The sequence below is a fragment of the Somniosus microcephalus genome, chromosome 7, assembly GCF_052327205.1.
Source record: "Somniosus microcephalus isolate GS21.2 chromosome 7, FLI_Smic_1.0, whole genome shotgun sequence".
Classification (NCBI taxonomy): domain Eukaryota; kingdom Metazoa; phylum Chordata; class Chondrichthyes; order Squaliformes; family Somniosidae; genus Somniosus; species Somniosus microcephalus.
This window is the reverse complement of record NC_140993.1, coordinates 175,873,194-175,896,266: the sequence shown is the minus strand read 5'-3', so window position 1 is coordinate 175,896,266 and position 23,073 is coordinate 175,873,194. Positions and strand designations below refer to the sequence as shown.

The 23,073-nt window shown below is 43.6% G+C and overlaps 1 protein-coding gene and 1 long non-coding RNA gene across 2 annotated transcripts in view; one reads left to right on the top strand and one right to left on the bottom strand.

The window, feature by feature from the left end:
- pag1 (phosphoprotein membrane anchor with glycosphingolipid microdomains 1) overlaps positions 1–23,073 on the top strand; it is a 162,534-nt gene that overhangs the window by 96,146 nt on the left and 43,315 nt on the right. The window contains exons 2-5 of the mRNA XM_085993238.1: positions 1,451–1,662; positions 10,385–10,436; positions 12,500–12,593; positions 13,063–13,589. Coding sequence (XP_085849364.1) covers positions 1,514–1,662; positions 10,385–10,436; positions 12,500–12,593; positions 13,063–13,589 — 822 coding nt within the window. The 5' untranslated portion in view covers positions 1,451–1,513. The remainder of the gene's footprint in view (positions 1–1,450; positions 1,663–10,384; positions 10,437–12,499; positions 12,594–13,062; positions 13,590–23,073) is intronic.
- Positions 18,657–21,311, bottom strand: LOC147115022 (uncharacterized). Its single transcript, XR_015079032.1, has 2 exons — positions 19,512–21,311; positions 18,657–19,367 (listed from the first exon to the last, which is right to left on the bottom strand). It is a non-coding gene; the product is annotated as an uncharacterized LOC147115022 (long non-coding RNA).

Sequence of the window (23,073 nt, the reverse complement as noted above, 5' to 3'; positions counted from 1 at the left end):
GCAGGAAAATGATCACCACCTCTCTTTCCCTCCACCCCCACCCCCACCCCCACCCCCACTTGTTATTCATAATTATTGTTTATAATATTTGCTGTGGATTCATACTATTTCTTCACTGAAAACATAGATACTTCAAACACTTATCAGATCAGGTTGAGTCAAAAATATTTCTGCAGTCAAAATGAATCTGGGCATCAGGAAGAAAAGTTAAAGGATACAATAAGATAATTGGGCAAAATCAGTGACACGCTGTAACTTCCCAGATTGAGGTTAAGGACAATGAAGCATGGAGACAAAACTTCAAAGTGACTGAACTTATTATTCACAGAAAATAAATACTTCAAACAGGAAATGCATGGAAAGCCAATCAAGATGAGAATAAATCTAGAGAGATATAAAACAACTTCAGTATGTTCATCTGCAAAAGTATTTGAGATTCTGTGATTCATTTTTATTTGCGTAAATCAAACTCTGATTCCAATGCATTAATAGCTGTTTGCAATGAGAATATGCATTGTTGGATCCTGAGAGGGGAACAATGGAAATTCTTTCATTGTGTGCCAAGGAACCATTGCCTAAAACTTCTGCTCAGTCATATTCCATTGTCAGAACACATTTGTTCAAACTAGCTGTTTTACAAAGTCTGTAATGTTGTGATCCCATTAAAAAGGGTCACCAGAAGATTTATTTTGGAAGTTATAAGTAATGGGTAGTTTCAAAATTCTTTGAAAAATAATCAGCTGCACAGCTTTTGTTTTCTTCTTAAAAAAAAATAACCTCCTGTAAATGTTAATTTACTCAGTAGGACCAAGAAAAACACAAGCTGGCGTCGTTATTTGCACTTTTCTGAACAGATTGATTTTAATAATTAAAATAAAGGGAATTGGAATTAATTCTAAATCCACTGTAAATAATGCTACAGAATGAGACTTCTAACTGAAACTGTTTGTCATTGGAAGAATCTGTTGTTTATGGCTCCTTATGCAAAATCCAGCACTGTCAACATAATAGGTAGATCAGTACACCATCAATTCAGTCACAGTTGCCCTGTGTCAAATGCAATGTAGAGTACTTAAAGTTCAGCATTTCAAAGGAGATGTGACGTTCTTTAATAATGAAGCAGAGAGTGGAATCCAGAAAACATTCCCTTTGTGGTTAAGCAGCTCTCTGGCATTGCACCCCAAATTAATCCTTGAATCCTCTCAAAAAGTAGCACTAAGGGAATTAACGTGCACTTATCCTAAAGTGCATCACAGATCTTTCCTAGAATGTCTAGAATGCATGAAGCAATATAGGTTATGTGCAATAAATTACCTACTTCATTTGCCCTCACGCTATTGTACTCAAGAATGTCCAGTGTTTGACTCAAGGTAAGCAAAAGTTTCCCCCATTTTAAAAATCTGTCAGTAATGCAATTAATCAGGATTTCTTTGTGTCCTTTGTGTTACAGGTACTACGGAACAATTTCTAAATCGATGTCATTGGGCAGTAGGAATTTGTCACCCTTTTCCTAATGGCTCCAAATTCTGTTGACATTGTCAGACCTATGCCAGGGGTATTTAACAGTGGACAACACCAACTCATTCTCTGGGGTCTGCTTGCCATTGCTTGTGCCTTTTTGCTCCTGGCCATTCTCATTTTTCTGTGCAATAGCTGTGACAGGTAAGAAAAACAACATTTAACAGAGAAAATAGATTCCAATATCATACTCTCTTACACTAGAAGGTGATGATAGCAAGCATTAAACAATTCCACGCCATCCAGCTTACACTAGCTCACCAGTAACCAATATGTAGCTCTTCTGTTGCTCAAGTGCAACTTTTCTATTTTCCAACATAATTGACATTAATGTGGCCCTCTGGGTACCTGCAGCAGTCACTGGCACTACACTCAAGGAGTTTTCAGGGGAGTGGGACCACATTTTCTTCAGAGGGAAGTAGTGGGCAATGTGGTGAGGCGGCGATGGTATCAAGAGCCGTAAGCAAAGTGGTGTGTGGACCCTGGTGATTTGGCAGTGGATCAAAGCAAAGATGATTTTAACTTCTAATGTATGACGTGTGAATAATGCTTTGTGGGATTCCAGGATTAATCATTTTGAAACTTTGAAGTGAAGTTATCTCTTTGATCCTTGAGATTTTTTTTAACTAACTTTGTCTTTGTCCCAATCTGGGTCTCTGCCACTCTGAGGTCACAGAGCCTCTGTGGGTCTGGCGCCCTGTTGCATCACTGCGGGTGTCTGCCCCTATTATTAAATCCGTAGGATTTAGGACAGGATCAGTGGCAAGTTGAGGCGGCAGGCAGAAGTTCTGCCCATCTCTTTCCCTGCATCTAGGTAAAGCACCAGAGGACAATAGTGCCCTTGGAACTGTACTCCCAACAAGGAATCATCGGAGGGAATGTTCCCAGCCCTGGGTAGGCGGGTATGGAGGAGGGACTGCCAGGAAAATGGCAGAAAGTGGGAGCGGGTACCGACCCCGCTCCCAACCCGCCTCCGTGCCATCTTCCCGGGAGGCGGGTCCCCGAGTTGCGCAGGGACCCGTCTCCTCGAGGTGGGAAGGGGGTAGTTAACAAGCAGTTTTGAGGCTTTTCCCCATTTTACGCCTGCAATTGCGGGCTTCCCGACTGCTGCGAACCTTGCCAGGGTCAGCGAGGCGAGCAGTGGGTCTGTGGGAGTGGGAGGGGTCGAAATGTCAGCTGTAGAGGTGAGTGATGGATGCAAGTGTGGACAGGTAAGTATGAGAGGTGAGTGTAAAGTGTTGGAAAAAGTTTCCTTACCTTTGCTTCTTTCTGCAGGCTTCAAATTTTGAGGATCCAGAGGTGCCTCATCTCAGCAGCAGAGATGAGAGAATGGCTGCTGCATTCTCAGATGCAGCAGCCATCTGCTCTCTGCTGAGGAGAGAGGTCTTACATACATAGAAATATAGAAGATAGGAGCAGGAGTAGGCCATTCGGCCCCTCGAGCCTGTTCCGCCATTTAATGAGATCATGGCTGATCATCCAAATTCAGTACCCTGTCCCTGCTTTCTCCCCATACCCCGTGATCCCTTTAGCCTTAAGAAATATATCTAAATAAACGTCACTCCTGCCATCCCAGGTATCAGTCTGGTGAATCTTTGCTGAACTCCCTCCATGGCAAGAACATCCTTCCTCAGATAAGGCGACCAAAACTGCACACAATACTCAAGGTGTGGTCTCACCAAGGCCCTGTACAACTGCAGCAAGACATCCTTGCTCCTGTACTCAAATCTTCTCGCTATGAAGGCCAACATACCATTTGTCTTCTTAACCGCCTGCTGCACCTGCATGCTTACCTTCAGCTTACCTTAAGGCTAAAGGGATCAAGGGGTATGGGGAAAAAGCAGGGACAGGGTACTGAATTTGGATGATCAGCCATGATCCCATTAAATGGCAGAACAGGCTCGAGGGGCCGAATGGCCTACTCCTGCTCCCATCTTCTATGTTTCTATGGTGCACAAGGACACCCAGGTCTCATTGCATCTCCCCTTTTCCCAATCTATTGCCGTTCAGATAATAATTTGTCATCCTGTTTTTGCCACCGAAGTGGATAATCTCGCATTTATCCACATTATACTGCATCTGCCCAATCACATAGAAACATAGAAGATAGGAGCAGGAGTAGGCCATTCGGCCCCTCAAGCCTGCTCTGCCATTCAATGCGATCATGGCTGATCATCCAAGTTCAGTACCCGGTCCCTGCTTTCTCCCCATACCTCTTGATCCCTTTAGCCTTAAGAAATATATCCAACTCCTTCTTGAATATATTTAATGAATTGGCCTCTACTGCCTTCTGTGGTAGAGAATTCCACAGGTTCACCACTCTCTGGGTGAAGAAATTCCTCCTCATTTCTGTCCTAAAAGGCCTACCCCTTATCCTTAGACTGTGACCCCTGGTTCTGGATTCCCCGACCATCGGGAACATTCTCCCTGCATCTAGTCTGACCAGTCCTGCCAGAATTTTATAAGTTTCAATGAGATCCCCTCTCATTCTTCTAAACTCCAGCGAGTACAAGCCCAATCGACCCAATCTCTCCTCATACGTCATTCCTGCCATCCCAGGTATCAGCCTGGTGAATCTTCGCTGAACTCCTTCCATGGCAAGAATATCCTTCCTCAGATAAGGCGACCAAAACTGCACACAATACTCAAGATGTGGTCTCAGCAAGGCCCTGTACAACTGCAGCAAGACATCCTTGTTCCTGTACTCAAACCCTCTCGCTATGAAGGCCAACATACCATATTGCCTTCTTAACCGCCTGCTGCACCTGCATGCTTACCTTCAGCGACTGGTGCACAAGGACACCCAGGTCTCGTTGCACTTCCCCTTCTCCCAATCTATTGCCATTCAGATAATAATCTGCCTTCCTGTTTATGCCACCAAAGTGGATAACCTCACATTTATCCACGTTATATTGCATCTGCCATGCTTCTGCCCAATCACCCAACCTGTCCAAATCATCCTGTAGTTTCTCGGCATCCTCCTCACAGCACACACGCCCACCCAGCTTTGTGTCGTCTGCAAATTTGGAAATATTACATCTAGTTCCCTTGTCTAGATCATTAATATATATTGTGAATAGCTGGGGTCCAAGGACCGATCCCTGCGGTACCCCACTGGTCACTGCCTGCCACTCGGAAAAAGACCCGTTTATTCCAACTCGTTGCTTCCTGTCTGACAACCAGTTCTCTATCCAAGTCAATACCTTGCCCCCAATCCCATGTGCCTTAACTTTACACGCTAATCTCTTATGCGGGACCTTATCGAAAGCCTTCTGAAAGTCCAAATACACCACATCCACTGGTTCTCCCTTATCTATTCTACCAGTTACATCCTCAAAAAATTCCAGTAGATTAGTCAAGCATGATTTACCTTTTGTAAATCCATGTTGACTTTGTCTGATCCTGTCACTGTTTTCCAAGTGCTCTGCGATTACATCTTTTATAATGTACTCTAGCATTTTCCCCATTACCAATGTCAGGCTTACTAGTCTATAATTCCCCGTTTTCTCTCTACCACTTTTTTTAAATAGTGGGGTTACATTAGCTATCCTCCAATCCATGGGAACTGTTCCAGAGTCTATAGAATTTTGGAAGATGACCAGCAATGCATCTACTATTTCTAGGGCCACTTCCTTGAGTACCCCAAGATGTAGATTATCAGGCCCTGGGGATTTATCGGCCTTCAATCCCGTCAATTTCCCTAACACCATTTCCCTACAAATACTGATTTCCTTCAATTTCTCCCTCGCATTAGACCCTATGTTCCCCGACATCTCTGGGAGGTTATTTGTGTCCTCCTTTGTGAAGACAGAACCAAAGTATGTATTTAATTGGTCTACCATTTCTTTGTTCCCCATTATAAATTCCCCTGATTCTGACTGCAAGGGACCTACACTCGACTTCACCAATCTTTTTCTCTTCACATATCTATAGAAGCTTTTACAGTCAGTTTTTATGTTCCCTGCAAGCTTACTCTCATACTCTATTTTCCCCCTCTTAATTAGTCCCTTTGTCCTCCTTTGCTGAATCCTAAACTGCTCCCAATCCTCAGGTTTGCTGCTTTTTCTGGCCAAATTATATGTCCTCTCCTTGGATCTTATGCTATCCCTAATTTCCCTTGTTAGCTATTGTTGAGTCACCTTTTTGTTTTATTTTTATGCCAAACAGGGATGAACAAATTCTGTAGTTCATCCATGCGATCTTTAAATGTGTGCCATTGCCTATCCACCGTCAACCCTTTAAGTAACGTTCCCCAATCCATCCTAGCCAACTCGTGCCTCATAACATCGTAGTTTCCTTTTATTTAAATTCAGGACCCTAGTCTCTGAGTCAACTACTTCGCTCTCCATCTTAATGAAGAATTCTATCATATTATGATCGCTCCTCCCCAAGGGGCCTCACACAACAAGATTGCTAATTAATCCTTTCTCATTACATAATACCCAGTCTAAGATGGCCTGATCTCTAGTTGGTTCCTCAACATATTGGTCCAGGAAACCATCCCGTATACACTCTCTAGGAATTCCTCCTCCACAGTATTGTTACTAATTTGGTTAGCCCAATCTGTATGTAGATTAAAGTCACCCATGAAACTGCTGTGCCCTTATTACACACGTCTCTAATTTCCCGTTTAATGCCAATTCTCAACCTCAGCATTACTGTTTGGGGGTCTGTATACAATTCCCACCAATGTTTTCTGGCCCTTGGTATTTCTCAGCTCTGCACATACAGATTCCAAATCAGAGCTAATATGCTTCCTTGCTATTGTGTTAATCTCCTCTTTAACCAGCAATGTTACCCCACCTCCTTTTCCTTTTTGCCTGTCCTTCCTGAATATTGAATACCCCTGGATGTTGAATTCCCAGCCTTGGTCACCCTGGAGCCATGTCTCCGTAATCCCAATTATATCATATCCGTTTACATCTATTTGCGCAGCTAATTCATCCACCTTATTACGAATGCTCCTCGCATTAAGACACAAAGCCTTCAGGCTTGTTTTTTTAACACTCTTAGTCCTTTTAGAATTATTATTTACTGTAGCCCTGTTTGATTTACACCCTTGATTTCTCTGCCTTCCACTTTTGCTTTTCTCCTTCCTGTCTTTTGTTTCTATCCTTGAATCCCTTTCCACTGTCTCCCTGCACAGGTTCCCAACACCCTGCCATTTTAGTTTCAACCCTCCTCAGCAGCACTAGCAAACACTCTCCCAAGCACATCGGTCTCAGTCCCGCCCAGGTGCAAACCGTCCAGTTTGTACTGGTCCCACCTCCCCTAGAACCGGTTCCAATGTCCCAGGAACTTGGTGAGCCTGTGTGCAAGGGCTCACCTTAGAACAGAGATTGTCAGTGTTTGACAGCTTTGCACTCTGGGGGCTGCACTCTGAGCTCTTTCCCTGGTCCTCGCCATTGTTCTTTCCAGCAGATTTGATGTATAAGTCTGTCCAGTCCGAGATTCAAGGCTGCAATCAACAGGGTGTGGATGGAGAGCAAGATCAACCCTCCCCTTTAAGAACTGGCCAGCGCCAATATGTCTGTGTTCCATTGCTGACTGACATCACATGAGACTCACCAGCGTTCTGAGGTAGCGGCTCACTCCTCTGCATTAACGCCTTGAGAGGGGTGTAGTGCCTGATTTAGCGCTCCAATCATCTCCAGGGGCGATAGAAGCCAAGTTTGCAGTCAGAGGCGATAATTAGTGTCAGCCGCTAAACTTTGCGCCCGGCTGATCATTGCACCCCAAACGGGGCGATACTGAATTTCTCCCCCAAAATGTCTTCTCTAAGTGCTGGTGTGCAATATGTGACTGCTGTGAGGAGAACATTTTAGCAATGCGCTTGAGTAACTGGGCTGTGAAATTTAAGGAATTGAATAGTTACAAACCTTTGTTACCTGCTTTGTATATTAGAAAGGAGACCAAGTCAATTTAATTTTAATTATCCCCTAAGAAATCTCATTGCAGTAAGGATTTGTGTGACCTAGATTTCAGTGTCTTCTTAAAGTAAGATATTTGTTACATTACAGGCAGAAGATTAAAGGGCTTACCTAGAAAGGGCTGTCTTCTGGTAATTCTCCAGCAATCTATTATCAGTCTATGAAATCTGCCCCGAACAGAAATTGAGAACCTATGGTTGTAGTGAGTCTACAATTCTCTTTTCCTTTTGAGTTTGCCAATACAGACTTGCAGTAGATGGCAGTCTGGTTATAATGCAACTGGGCAGACTTTGGCATTGCAAATTCATTTATTGAACAACTTATTGACTTTTTGTTGAGGGCTGTGCATCCATCTAATGTAAAACTCCAGCATATAATGATATAAGGATTCCTTCAGAGTCGTTTTTTATTCAAGATGCATTGTTTGCATGACAAAACATCTAATAATTGGACATTATTCAATGCAAGACGCTCCTATTTCTTTAGCACTAAATATACATTATTTCATGTATATTTAGTATTTAATTATATTGAATATTAGTATTTTATATGCAGTATTAAAGCTGGATTGTGCAATTACTAATGGAAAATTATGTAGAAGCAAAACACCAACACTCATTGATTAACTTATTCAATAACGGTTTTTTAAACTTTAAACTCTGTTGACATTTTTATAGTGGAAGAAGTACACATCATAAAGCATAAGTAATAATATACATATAATTTGCAGAGATAAAATAACAATCCAGATGTAAAATGTAGTGGCAAGTAATATTGTGTCCAGATATTTTTATTGTACTGTCCTAATGGGGAATTTAGACATACTAACTACCCCATTCATTAATTCTACCATTATAACAAACTCATTTCAAGTATGGTTAGAACAATATCCTAAAGTGAATAAATTGGAGAGGTACAGAAAGCTCTGTGGAATGATCTCCAGAATACAATCATTCAGATATATTACTGTATGATCCCCAACTATATACAGTGAACCAGAATGGGGGACAAGTTGTTCAGTACCATGCGTGCCCAGACTGCAGGCAGTGCATGATCTTTCCCATAATTAGCTTTTTCTTGAGGTTAGGGAAACTCAAATGAGTAAATCGAGAGTGTTCCATTTAGTAAACACACTATGTACGGACAACTGCTAGTAAGGTCCCAATGCTCCAGAAAAGGCCGCACCCCAGGAACAAGGTAAGATTAGTGTGTGTTGGAGGTAGAGATCGTGGGGGTGGGTAGAACGTGGTTGGAGGGTCGGAGGAATCAGAGGCGGGTCGGAGATTGGGGACAGAGATGGGGGAATTGGAGAGAGTTGCCGGGGGGGTCGGAGATCACGGGGGGTCCATAATCGCAGGGGTGTTCGGTAATGGGTTGGGGTGTTGGGCGGAATTCTTGGGGGGTGGGGGTTGTTTTAACTAGGTAAGCTTGTTGGGCCGGGAGGAAACACTCTTGCTTCTTCTGACCTTCAAGCAGTGCAGTAAAGGCACTCACCTTATGAATCCACCCTTTCTCGCTTTCTTTGCCCTGCTGGATTTTCCAAGGCCTGTGGTTAAAAATAGAAATCCCATTAAATTGAAGGCATGCAGCCTCCTTAAAAGATTTCAACGACTGACCCACCTCCTGAGAGCGGGTTGGTTGCCCGCCCCTCTTCCAACCTATGTAGATTTTTAACATTTTAATTTCCCACCCAACCCAAACCCACCTTATTTTTGGGGTTAACATTACACCGAGTCCAATTTAAAAAAAATTCTGCTTTTAAGTAATAAGTGGTCTGATCATATATTACAAAAGTAATATCTGAAAAGGTGCAATATTTACTTTATACTCCCATTTTCTCCCCGTTTTTCTACTCCTCTTCTGTCTGAAGACTTTGTTTAGATAACAATCTGAAATAGGAACCTCAGCTGTTTCTTTCCCCCCTCCTCCCATAGCCCAGGAAAATCAGGGGCTAACTGTATTGCCCTCACTACTTGCTTGGCTTAGGTCAGCGCAGACCAATGGATTTCTTTTGATTTGTTTTTTTGAATGAACGGCTCTGTAAATTGTGACCAATGGTTTATTAATTTAGGCATCTTGTAATCCATTTAATTTATGAGCCTGTCTCATTGTGATTCTCTTGGGGGGAGGGAGAGAAGGTAATGGTATGTTTTTATTTTCAAATGAATGTACTGCCTCCTGATTATGCTTCATGTACTACCGGATGTTCAAAGATTTGTAGTTACACATTATATTCCATCATATTCTGTGCACTCACCAAAAATTTTATCTGTTTTTATTTGAATGTTTGTGTTGGGGGAGGTTTAAAAATGTAACACAAGTCAGCTCCTTAGCTGTCGCTACCACTCGTGTGACAATGGACAACTCAACGAGCTGTTCGATCTAGAAACTATGGATTGGAAAAACTCTTCATGCATCAAGCTGGATTGCAGAGAACATCTCAACTGCTAAAGTACCATTTTTTACCTCCATTCACAATTTATATTATTTTTATGCAAAAAAGGAGACTTCTATTAATATGTATCAAAAAGCAACTCCGATTTGTGATAGCTTCATGAATGATCTGATAAACCTGACTCAGTAAGTGATTACAAACTTTGCATGCAAGGGACAGTTGCCAAGGATGCATTCTGGAGTAATGTTGACAGCTCCTCTTTACTTTTTTATACTTTTTTTTCCTCGCCCATAAAGTCTCGTTATAAAGTGGTTTGGGATCATTAGTATAGCTGATATGTTAAGATTGTATTTTGTGCTATATTATGGAGCATTCAAACAAACACATTTCATTATAATGCACAAATCTCTTAACTGTCACGGGTCAATTAGGAGTGAAGGGTAACTGCTATTAAAAAAAAATTCCGTCTTGTTTGAGCACATCTTATTTATGTACATATATATGGGATGATCTAATGTTGCATGTGCTTTTCTATTACCAGACACTTGAAGACTCCTGAGCAGAATGGGGATAATGAGAATCTAATGAGTATGGTATGTGTTGTACAATTAGCTGCTTTATGTTAAAATCTAGCAATGTACTAAATACCAATGTACATGGTCTCCTAATTATATTAAACGTAACAACTAAAAATGAACTTATTGCTCTGACATCCTTTCACATGTAAGTTATAACTTTAGTTTGTCTGGGAGATTCTAGACAAACTTTAATCAGAATGGGGTATACTCCAGGGAAAATGGAATTTATCGTGGTTTTGATGGACCACATTTTTCAATGTCGTGGAGTAACGCAGATGATACTTTTCTTCAACAACACACACTTGCTTCTCTTTTGATGCTTTCTAAAAAAGTCAAAATCACAGTGTCCATTTCATATTAAAATTTTATATTCCAAAATTCTGTGGAACATTATGCAATATAGGAAGGATGTCCAACCTTTTTAAAGCAGTGAGTGGACAGCTTCTGATTAAGGATGCATTTACACCATAACTTTTGTGGGATGCAAAACAGAAACTGCTTTGTCCCAGTGCCAAAGTTGCACTGCAGATGCACCTGAAATAGTTCTCTCTGTCCCCCTCTCTTTTCTCCCCCTCTCTTTTCTTCCCCCCCTCCTTTCTTTCCCCCTCTCCTTCCTTCCCCCCTCTCCTTCCTTCCCCCCCTCTCCTTCCTTCCCCCTCTCCTTCCTTCCCCCCTCTCCTTCCTTCCTCCCCTCTCCTTCCTTCCCCCCCTCCTTTCTTCCCCCCTCTCCTTTCTCCCCCTCTCCTTTCTTCCTCCCCTCTCCTTTCTTCCCCCTCTCCTTTCTTCCCCCCTCTCCTTTCTTCCCCCTCTCCTTTCTTCCCCCCTCTCCTTTCTTCCCCCCCTCTCCTTTCTTCCCCCCCCTCTCCTTTCTTCCCCCCTCTCCTTTCTTCCTCCCCTCTCCTTTCTTCCTCCCCTCTCCTTTCTTCCCCCCTCTCCTTCCCCCCCTCTCCTTTCTTCCTCCCCTCTCCTTTCTTCCTCCCCTCTCCTTTCTTTATTTCACTTTCTGTGCATGGGTTTACATTGAATTAAATGTTCTAACTGATACTTCCTGGTTTAGACTCTGCAGGCCTCAGTGAGGATTCTTCAATCTTATTGGTTGAAGAGACACACTGTTGCTTTCCCTGTTTCCACATGCCCCAGATCCCCTGTAGAGGGCACCATGCTGTTTTGACTGCCTGATAACCGCAAGTTGTAGCATAAAAGCCCACAGAAATTCCGTAGGCAAGTAGAAGTGCAATGAATGGCGAGCGCCATTCATTTGCTGCTGACTTTAAAATCCGGGCCAATATATTTAATTTTTGAACCGTTTTTTTTAAAGTTTGTCTCCATATTTATTTCCTACTTTTAATTAGCCCTGGACAGCATATTTTTCCCCAACCTAGAGGGCGAGCAAGTGACCTGTGCAAGTACTTTGTGAGCGTCACTTTTGGGTCAGTTATTAGGTGCAAAAGAGGGAACAAAATGATTCACCATCTAATCTATCTCCTACTGTGAGGACACGCCCGGCCTCTCTCGTCTTTCCCTTGTGTCACAGATTTGATTTAATTTTAAACTTGCCATGTGGAGAATTACAAGCGTCTATATCCTGCCACTCTGTTGAATTGTGCCACCATACTACTGCTTCATATTTTTATTTTCAAAATGGTTACAGTTTCCTTTTAAAGGGACTGTGTTCTTTTGTGGAACATAATCTTGCAAAATATTAATTTCCTAGGAACAATTTCAATATTACAAAGCAACATATATCTATTAAAATTATCACAACATTGACAAGACCATGAACACATGAATTATCTGGAAGTCAACCAGCTAAGTTTCAGTATTGCGAGACATTTTTCTTTCGTTTTTTTTTTAAAGACAGCCTATTCTCTTTAAAATTTTACCGAGCTGGTATGGAGGTGAAATAAATCTTGTAAGGGAAAGCACCAGAGAAAGTGGAAGAGTCAAGTCCCTGTTGTAATCTATATTTCCAAAGCACAGTTCATTTTGCTTGTTTGAAGTAATATCATTTTAATGTAGATCTTAAATTAACTTTTTTTTACCAGAACATGACACTGATATGCAAATATGTTTTCCAGCCTTCAGAGAAAGAAACCAACAGTTATTCAGTCACGAGTTTTGGAAATGAGGTGCCAGCAAATGGTCACGCTGACAGTCTTGCAAATGGAGATGGTAAGCCAGCAATTTAGTATTTAGTAATCTCGTGGCATTTAAAGTAACATTTTAATTATTTGGCTTGAAGCAACCCTAAAATAGGTGGCACACATTAAGATTTAATAACATAGTATTTTTTTCTTAAACTAATTTGTAATGGGGAGATTCCTGGTTACTAAAACGGATTAAATGCTCCATTTGGGAAATGTCACTTTAAAATTTCTTCATGTATTTGTCAAAGTGTTGGTTCTTTTGTCATTCTCATTGCCTGATACTCTGTTCATTTTATATCAAAAGCATCTCATTGGCACTTTTTCATTTGTTGCTTCTGTTCACTCTCACCAACAGTGGTCTCTGTTTACATTTCTTTCATGTTGGTTGTTAGATCTTGGGAGTAATTTTTACCCAAATGCAAAGAATTTTACATGCCTCATAATAATATTGATTTTTAAAATGGAACTGTTGGTAAATGATTTCACTTTGACAGTTCTTTCAGATGAGAGTGCAACTGTTCATTCTTCTGAAGATGCATTGCCTCCAATTGTAGCAAACCAACAAGATAGTTCTTATAAGTCTTCAAAATGTCCTCAGAGTAGAGAACTGCCACAAATACCTGGGAATGATTCAGTACCAAACACAGGATCTACAGAAGTGACTGAAGGCAAGACCTCTCGTGGAGCACATGACACCTATGAAGTGCTAAAGGACAGCTCTTCACAGGACATAATCACTGAAGATTCTCTCTATGAAACTGTGAAGGACCTGAAAGAGGAATCTGGCAGTGTGGCCAATGAAATTTATGATCAGTCAGAAAATGCAGGTTCGAATATCATGGTACAAGGTCAAAATCCTGAACTTGCTGATGGTACTGCAGAATATGCTACAGTAGGCAAGGTGAAAATGAATCGGCAGAGTATTTCCACAGAGCAGATAATGATTACTGAAGATGATCCTCCGCCACTTCCAGTAAAGGAGCTGGGTGAGAATGAGCATGTGGAGGGTGAAGATGCAGAGGTGAGCCATTTTGTTTATTGTTTTTTGTAGCTCATTCAAACCTGTTTCTTAGAAGTGCTGATTCTCCTACATTTGGTCGAGGAGGATCTGGCAAACGGGGTCTCCTCGTCTTAGTCAACAGTATTATTGAAATACTGTTGTTTTCAAAATTGCACACTGTTTATGAATTCCTTTTATATTTCCTCATCAGAGTGATTGAATTATCCCATACCAATGCTTATTTTCTTTCTTGCTTTTAGATACCCGTAACACCCAAAACAAAACTTTTACAATGTACTTTTTTTGGGAAAATATTTTCATAACCAAATTTAAAGTGATTTGTAGCTGGATATTATTCACCTTCATACTAAAATTCAAACATTTTTTGAACTACAAGCTCAGGTCCAATTAATTTATAACCCTGCTGTATTAAATAGCATAGGTCTTTAGTTCTCTACAATTTATTTTACCCAGCTATGATCAAGCTTGTGTAAAGATGGGTATTTTTTCCAATGGACAATTATTTTTAATAAAGTGACTAGCAGATCTCAGTTGGTGTTGCTTACAATGAGTTGAAGGATAGGACGTATTGCACTATGTAACACACAACATATCACACTGCAAAGTGTAGCAGTATATAAGGTAGCTTGTCCCTTTAAGTCACAAGGTCTGATTGATGTAAATAGATGCATCTTGAGGTCAATTAGAGACCACTTGTTCTTGGGCACAACCTAGGCTCACTTGGAAGGTACTTTCTGTTGCTGGAAAAGTTTCTCTAGATGGGCAGCTGCTTGTAAATCTTTGACTCTTCACAAAAAAAAAGTGACTTCCTTGCTTTTTTATATTCATTTCAAGTGTGACACAGAACTTCAGGCTTGTAACCAAGTGTGATACCCAAGTGTTGGACATCTCAAAACTTTTATATGCACAGTTGACCTCTAGTGGGGTTACTCATGGGTAGTCCAGGACCTAGAGTCCGGTTTGTGATACTGAGGTCAGTGGCAGGGTATGCCGATCAAACAGGTGATGTTGAGCTTCTTGAGTGGTGTTGTGTGCGGCTGCACCCATTCAGGTGACTGATGAGTCACACTTCTGACTTGAGAGCTGCTGTGGGGAGAGTGTGTGGTGACTGGAGCTAAAGGTTGGAACATGGGATAAAGTAAGTGGAGATAGCTACGGCGGGGCTTTAAGAGCAGAGGAGACTGTCCGCGTGTGTCAACAGAAGGTTGATGCCACTTGGGATGGATAGAAAATGGGGAGGGCCTGTGACATCGCCTTCCAGCTATGTGCCTATTTCTCTTGTAACTCCTTATTTGAATTGTTCAGTCCGCTTCCCTCCTTCTCAGTGCCAAAACATCCCCAGGTGAATAAAATGTTGAATTATGTTGCAGCTGACCAGATTGAGAGGCCGGCTGGGTGCCATGTGGGAAAGCCTAGTGTTCAAGGCTGCAACCAGGGACCGGAGACGAGAGATCACGGGGGGCGGGGGGGGTGGGAGTTCGGCTGATCGCGGGGAGGGCAGCTGATTGTGGCAGGTAAGTTTGGTGGGCTGGGGGAAGCAATCTTCTCCTGGCCCACAAGCAGTGCTGAAGAAGCACTTAACTGCTGGATCTGTCATTTCTCGCCTCCCTTTAACTGCTGGATTTTCTGAATCCTCGGAAACCGGGCTCGCAGCCGTTCAATTCAAATGGCTGCTAAAATCTGAGGCATGCAGCCTCATTAACATATTATAATTTCTGACCCGCCTCTCGAGGGCAGGTTACTCACCGGCCCCAACCCGCCCCAGTTAAACTGGAAGTAGGCATGTTTATGGCAGGTTTGGGTCGGGTTTCCCATTTTTTCAAATTTAATGTCCCCGCCCCCCCCAATGATTTGGAGCTGTGCCATGGAACAGTAGAATGAGTTTGCATCACAGCTTCCTACATGTTGAGTCCTGATCTCCTGAACTGATCATGTGGAAAGGTCAGTAATTTCCCTCTTCCATAGGAAAGGAGGTAGAATTAGAGGGACAGCCACTCAGAGGGCTCCTGTATGCCCTCTTAGCAGCCAGTTGCAGAATGACAATAGCAAAGGTCTGGGAGCAGGTCCTTTTAAGGTCATCCTTTTAAGTAGAGAATGGACTTGTTTTGTGTTGTGTTATGTTATATTTTTGGGTCTTTTTAAAACTTTCCTAATTATTTTAGATCCCTCTTGTGGGTAAGTACCAACTGCCCAAACCTTTTGAGAATGGCAGTTCTTGCCTTCAAATTGTGCAAAGTTATTGGTAATATGCCTCGGTAAATGAATATGAAACCTTGGTTATTAATTGATGTTGAGTAAGAGATTGCCATTGAGTAAGAGATTGCGTTATACCTCTAAAGACTTCTTCAGTGTTTGAAAGACTTTAAAGTTTGAACTATAAAACAACATATTAAAGAAACCAGAACAAGCAAATAGTTTAGCAGTGTAATTTTTACAGTAGAATATCTTTCATCTCGAGTGGACAAATAACAAAGATTGCAATTCTAATCTAATACTATACTAGCCTCTAAAGAATGCGTAGTGCCAGTATCTGAGCTGGTGCCTGCGGGTGAGACATACAGTGACGCGGCGTGTTCTTCCGCCTCCTCTTCCCCAGCCTCGCTTTTTATGGTGCCCTCCGGGACAGGCTGCTCAAGTGCTTGCTGATTATGTGTAAGCATAAAGGCACAAGAGTTGGGTTAAGGTGAGGGGAGTTGGGCAGAAAGGGAGAAATCCATGCATACAGCATGATTAGCTGGAAAGTGCGAAACACTTGTGGGGTGAGGGGGAAGTAGGATGTGAGAAGGAGGAGTAGGAATGAACATACCGTTGTTGTCCCCAAGGGGGTCAACATCACTGATGGCCACAGCGCCCACCACCTGGCACCCAATAATCTGCAGCACTCTATTCTCCAGCGCAGACAGTGGTTGGGTGTCAGCTTGTACCCTGCCTGTGCACTCCTGCTCCCTCCAGTTGTGAGCCACCTTGACCTGCAAGAGAAAGGAAAGTGTGTGAGTGAGTGTGGAGCAATGTGTTGGGTGATGTGCCTGGCATAGTTGAATAGCTGTCATTGTATGCAGGGTGTGAGTGTTGGTAGGTAGATATTGTTGGTGTGTAAGTGCTGGGGGTGTGGTGCTTTGGGCAGTGTGTGTAGACTGAGGTTCAGATGGTGGTATGTAGCATTTGTTGAAGCATTCACTCACCCTGACCACCCAAGTGAAGTCATTACATTTCTTCCTGCACTGTGTGTGGGTCCTGGGGACCACAGTGCTGCCCGAGACGTGCTGCGCCACCTCCCTCCACATGGTGCAGAAGACTTGCAGTGAGGGCCACCTGCCACTTGCCGAGTAGAGCACCGCCCTCCTTCCCTCCACAGCGAACACCAACACCTCCAATGCTTTTGATCGCTGAATCTGCAGGCTCTCTCCCTGGGGTGTGAATCTGCCATGAGTACAGCTGCTTCAATCCTCCGGTTCCTTCTCCTTTACCTGCAGCTGCACAGCCAGCAATGCTGAGAATGAGGTTCTGCAGCATCAATGAACCCCTCCTTTTAAGAATTGGAAAAAGCCTGTGGCAATCATGACTTGCAATTAGACTGCACCTGATATTGGTCCATCCTGATATTGGTAACGCCAATGAGCTTGAGCTTAAAGACTTGAATTAGCGCTCCAATCATTTTATTGAGCAGTGAGCACGAATTTTTTGTGCAGTCTAAAGCATTTGCGCCAGGCGCTAATTCTCCAACTTTTCTACTGACCCCATTCCTTGGCTATAATGAATTTCTAGCCCGAAACTTCTTGTCCTATTCACAAATGTCACACATCCCTTGTAGAGGGCGCTGTGCTGGATCAGATGCCTGATGACAGAAAGTCTGCGCTCTAAAGCTGGTCAAATCTTTGAGGGCAGCTATCAGCGAGGTGAACGGCAAGTGCCGGTCATTCACCGCTGACTACAAAATCCGGGGCTCTGGGACTTGAATTTCCTGCCTATTTGTGACCAGAAACATGCGTAATCAGGGCACAAATCAAATATGCAGCTTAAAAGATTGGGAAATTTTGGGCATAAGTGAGTTACGTGTGTAACTAATTTACGGCTAAATATAGTCATTTTTTTACATTTGTCTACAGATCCCTTTCAATAACTTATCTCCGCCCATAAAACTAGCCTCGTCCCCCAGTTACAAATGTGAGTATCCTGCAATTGCTCTGGTCCAGAGGCCGCCCTCCAAAATGCAACCAGATTTTCAGGCGCATAGGCATGCGCAGTCATCTGAAGCAGGCACAAATCAGGTGCTGCAAGAGGAATGAAGACTTTATCATCTTTGTTACTGGAGACAGCTATTTAAGCTTGATTTTAGAGATTAATAATGGCTCTTTTGGTGGATCGATGCCTGCTTTGTGCACTAATGGAGGCGGAGGAAGAGAACCAGAGACAGGAAGCCAGGAGAGTGAGGCATCACCTGCGGTTAGACCACCCAATTCGCAAGTACCCAGACCTGACAGTTGATGGGCCTCGACTGACATTTGAGGAGATGTCTGAGGAGCTGACTGTTGCAATGGCTTTGTTTTACAAAAGAGGCCATCGACTGCGGTATGCTCCATGAGGACTTAAAGCCCTGGTCCAAGTGCTGCGGAGCATAATGAGTACAGTTGAAGGTGATCACTATTCTCAACTTCTACAAGTTTGGATCCTTCCAGGCATCCACGGGGGACCTGTGCAGGATTAGTCAAAGGGCCTGCATCCAGCAGGAGACTGACACCCTATTCCGTAGGGCTGGGGAGTTTATTAAATTTGGGATGTCTACGAAGAGCAAAATCAGGGGGGTGTCTTCCAATATTCCCCAGTGAGAGTAATGAGGATAGACATTGTGTACTGTGTCCTCCACAACTATGGAATGACACAAGGTTTGGAACTTGACATACCCAGAGAGGAGCCAATTGAAGAAGATCCTGTACTGTGGTAGCCAGAGTCAAATGATGCTGTGTGTCCGCAGGAGGCAGGGTTTTGAGAGGGTCGGGTGGTCAGAGTGTGGTGCAGGCTTTCACCCAATGAGCGCTACCATAGAGGTCACAAACTGAAGAGACAGACTTTGATTTATTTAACTTAAAAGCTTTATTATTACAAGAATTTTTGCATAACCAGGTGAAATTATTGCAATATGTACAATTCTTTTCAAAAAAAGTTAAACTACATGGAACTTGCAACAAATTAAGTAAACCCTGAGAAACATATTTTACTTCCAACAGTTTTATTGCAATGTTAAACTCTATGAACAGCTAGTAACAAACATACAACTTTCAATGAGCAATATCAATAGTTTGGAACCGTTGCCAACCTGAGTTACAGTAATGCAAACATTGGGTATTATATATTTTGAAACCTTTGAATAATTTAAATAAATATTTAACTGTTTGAAACAATGAGTTTTTGATTCGCAGCAATAACGCATAGCACCAGCGAGGGTCACAATGTTCCAGCCAGGCTGCTCCCCCCACCCTCCTGATGAGACGTGGACATGTGGTTGTTCCAAGACCAGGGCTGCTTCTATCTGCATCCCAGAAGGATGACCCAGAACTGCCTCATGCAGCCTGCTGTGGAAATGTAGCACGGTGCTTGCTGTTGGAAGGCCAGAGACCAGGCTGGTGGTGCTGCCCGGAGAGGTGGAGGCAGCAGGCACCTTCACCACAACACCCACCCTTCCAATGTAGATTTGATCTGGAGCAGCACTCGGCACCCTCATAGGTGGAACAATGGCAGCTGTTAGATCCCGCAAGGCTGCCTTCCAGCGTCTAAGGTGATCTGTCAGAATCAAAAACTGAGGGTTAGAATTGCCAGCACTGTGATGCCCCACGGGGAGAATGGGGGGGGGGGGGAAGTGGGGGGGAAGCCTGTGCCCCTGTCCTTGAGCATTGAGAGTTAACAAATGGACAGGTACTTACTTACCTGGATCTGAACTCTTTCCTCCTCTGCAGTGTTGAATCCGTGATTCTTAAAGTATGATGTTTTCCAATAACTAGACGGAGGCTGTAAATTAACAATCAACAGGTGTTTACTGAGGAGGGTAGTCTAAAGACTAACAGTACAGAGGCATGCTCAAGGCTTATATACAGGTGTGGTCACTGCCGGTACTACAGTATACAAGAGCTGTAAAAGTAGTTCTCTCTTAAAGGTACATACACTACAATTCCTCCCCTTTTAGATTAACAGTACCCATAACATTCAAATAACAGTTAACACTTTAACATGCACATTAAACTGAAATAGTCCATTTATAGATTCAGTCTTTGGGGCGGCTTCCTGATCCTTTCTGGATAGCGCCTTTCCTGAGGTTCTTGTTCTTGGTGCGGAGGCGATTCTGGCCCCCTTTCGTCGGTTAGTTCATCAGGTTCCGCTGCTACTGTTTCTGAGGTAGATGCTACCGGTATGTCGGGTTCATCCCCAGGTACGCGAGACATGGGGTTGACTTGTTCCTGTGACGCTAGGATCTGGTCGACGTGGCGTCTCACAATGTTCTCCCCGACATCCACTGTGTACATTAATGGCCCCTGCCATGTGCATATCATTCTGGGTTGCCATTTCTCTGTTCGGAAGTCGCGGGCCAAGACTGGTTGTCCTACATTGAAGCTCCTTGTCGGCTTTTCATTGATGTGCTGGAATTGCGTATCCTCAACATTTCTTCGCACATTTGGTCTGAGCAAATCCAGATGAGATCTCAACCTTCGGTTAAAGAACATCATGGCCGGGGTCTGATTGGTAACTGCATGTGTCGCATTTCTGTAGGCTAACAGGAAATTGTCCACCTTATGCTGTAGTGGAATTTCATCATTGCACATGGCCCTTATCGCCTTTTTAAAGGTTTGTACGAACCTCTCAGCCAATCCATTTGTGGCTGGATGATACGGGGCGGATGTGTAATGCCTTACCCCATTCCTTCTCATAAATTTCTGAAACTCTTCTGACACAAACTGTGGTCCGTTATCAGAGCAAATCTGCTCTGGCAAGCCGTTCCTGGCAAATATGGTCCGTAGGACTGCAATCGTTCTCTCTGTAGTGGTTGAGGACATTTTGATCACCTCCGGCCATTTTGAGTGCACATCCACTGCTATTAAGAACATTGAGTCCATGAATGGACCAGCAAAATCAATATGCACCCGTTGCCATGGAGAGGAGGGCCACTCCCATGGGTGTAGAGGGGCATGTGGTGGTGCATTTTGGACCTTCTGGCATCCTGAGCAGCTCTTTGTAAGGTCCTCGATTTGTTGATCGATCCCCGGCCACCACAAATAAGCCCTAGCAAGGCTTTTCATTTTCACCCCTCCCAGATGGCCTTCGTGAAGCTCATTGAGCACTCTCTCCCTTAACTTGGGTGGAATTACCACTCGGGATCCACACATCACTGTCCCCTGGCATACTGACAGCTGTTCTCTTCTGGATGAGAACGCTGGCAACAGTGAGTCGCCATGTGTTGGCCATCCCTTCACCGTCAAATCATATACCCGAGACAGTGTCGGATCATTGCGGGCCTCCTCTATATCCGCGTTAGTTACTGGCAATCGTTCAATTATCGACGAATAAAATATTTTGATAGGCTCCACTGCTGGTGCTTCCTCCACAGTAGGCAGTGGCAGGCGTGATAGCCCATCAGTGTTTCCATGCTGTTTCGTGCCCTTATACTCTATTTCATATTGGTTCGCCCCTAGAAAAAGGGACCATCTTTGTAGCCGTTGTGCAGTCATCACCGGAACGCCCTTCTTTGGATTAAAGATGGAGACAAGTGGTTGGTGGTCAGTCAGCAAGGTGAACTTCTGCCCATGCAGATAGTGGTTGAATTTTTTTACTCCCCATACTAGGCTGAGGGCCTCCCTGTCGATCTGGGCGTAGTTGCACTCGGCTGAGGTTAGTGACCGAGACGCAAAGGCTACTGGCCTCTCCAACCCGTCTGGGAATTTGTGCGACAGCACCGCTCCAATACCATAGGGTGATGTATCACATGCCAACCGAATTGGTAGTGCTGGGTTGAAATGGGCCTACACCTCTTTTGATGTGATCAATTCTTTGCACTTCTGGAAAGCTCGTTTACATTCGTCATTCCACTTCCATGGTACCCCCGTTTGCAGTAGGGTGTTCAGTGGGTGTAATACTGTAGACAAATTTGGTAAGAACTTATGGTAGTAGTTCACCAGCCCTAGGAACGACCTCAGTTGTGACACATTTTCCGGTGCTGGAGCCTTGACTACTGCCTCAATCTTTTCAGGGGACTTATGTAACCCCTCTTTATCAATAACGTGGCCACAATACGAGATCTGCTTCTGGAAAAACTCGCACTTGTGGCGATTAGCTCGTAGCCCATATTCCTTTAATCTAGTGAGCACCTTCTCCAGGTTGGCGAGGTGATCACTGTCATTTTCGCCCGTGACCAGGATGTCGTCCAAATAACACTGGGTCCCTGGAATCCCTTGCAGGACTTGATCCATTGCCCTTTGCCAAATAGCCGGAGCCGATGCTACCCCGAACACCAGCCGGTTGTATTGGTAGAGACCTTTATGAGTGTTGATCGTGAGGTATTGTTTCAAGGTTTTTTCTACCTCCATTTGCAGGTACGCCTGGGCCAGATCAATTTTGGTGAAGCGTTTACCTCCAGATAGCGAGGCGAAAATATCCTCAATCCGTGGAAGCGGATATCGTACCGTGTGAAGGACTGGGTTCACTGTCACCTTAAAATCCCCACAGATACAGACCTTCTTTGGTTCCCCAGGCGTATTACTCAATGACCTCTTCATTACAGGAATGATGGGTGTAGCCCACTCGCTCCAGTCTACTTTGGACAGTACTCCTGAACGTTCCAACCCTTCCAGCTCTGCTTCGACGGCTGGTCGGATCGCATAAGGCACCGGTCTGGCCTTCAGAAACTTTGGGCTTGCATTTTCCTCTATTTTAATTGTTGCTGTTATGCCTTTTAGTGTTCCAAGTCCCTCCTGGAACACTTCTTGTGCGTCAGTTAGCATTTTTGACAGTCGTCCATGTGTGACGTCGTCATCCTTTTTGGCCTCAACCTTCAGTGCCTGTATGGAATGCCAATCTAATTGTATCTTCCGGATCCATTCACGTCCTAGTAGTGGTGGTCCTCCATCTGGCAATACATATAGGTCCATTTTGGGTATTTCCTGGCCTTTGTATATCACGTTCACCCTTATTTTTCCTTTGGGGTAGACTTTTTTGCCCCGTGTACGTCTTCAAGACAATCTCTGTAGCTTTCAAGGGTATATGTGAAAATAGCCACTTGTAGTCCCTTTGGTTTATGACTGTTAGGGCTGATCCTGTATCCAATTCCATTTTCACTTGGACTCCGTTTATCTTGAGCGTGACCCAGATAGTCTGGTGATCCTCCATTTTGATTACCTTATGTAGTTTCAGACAACCCAGCTCCTTGCTTCCGGAGTCTGTATCACTTTTCTGTTCGTCTGAACTACTGTCCATCACCTTATGTACCTTTTTGTACTTCTCC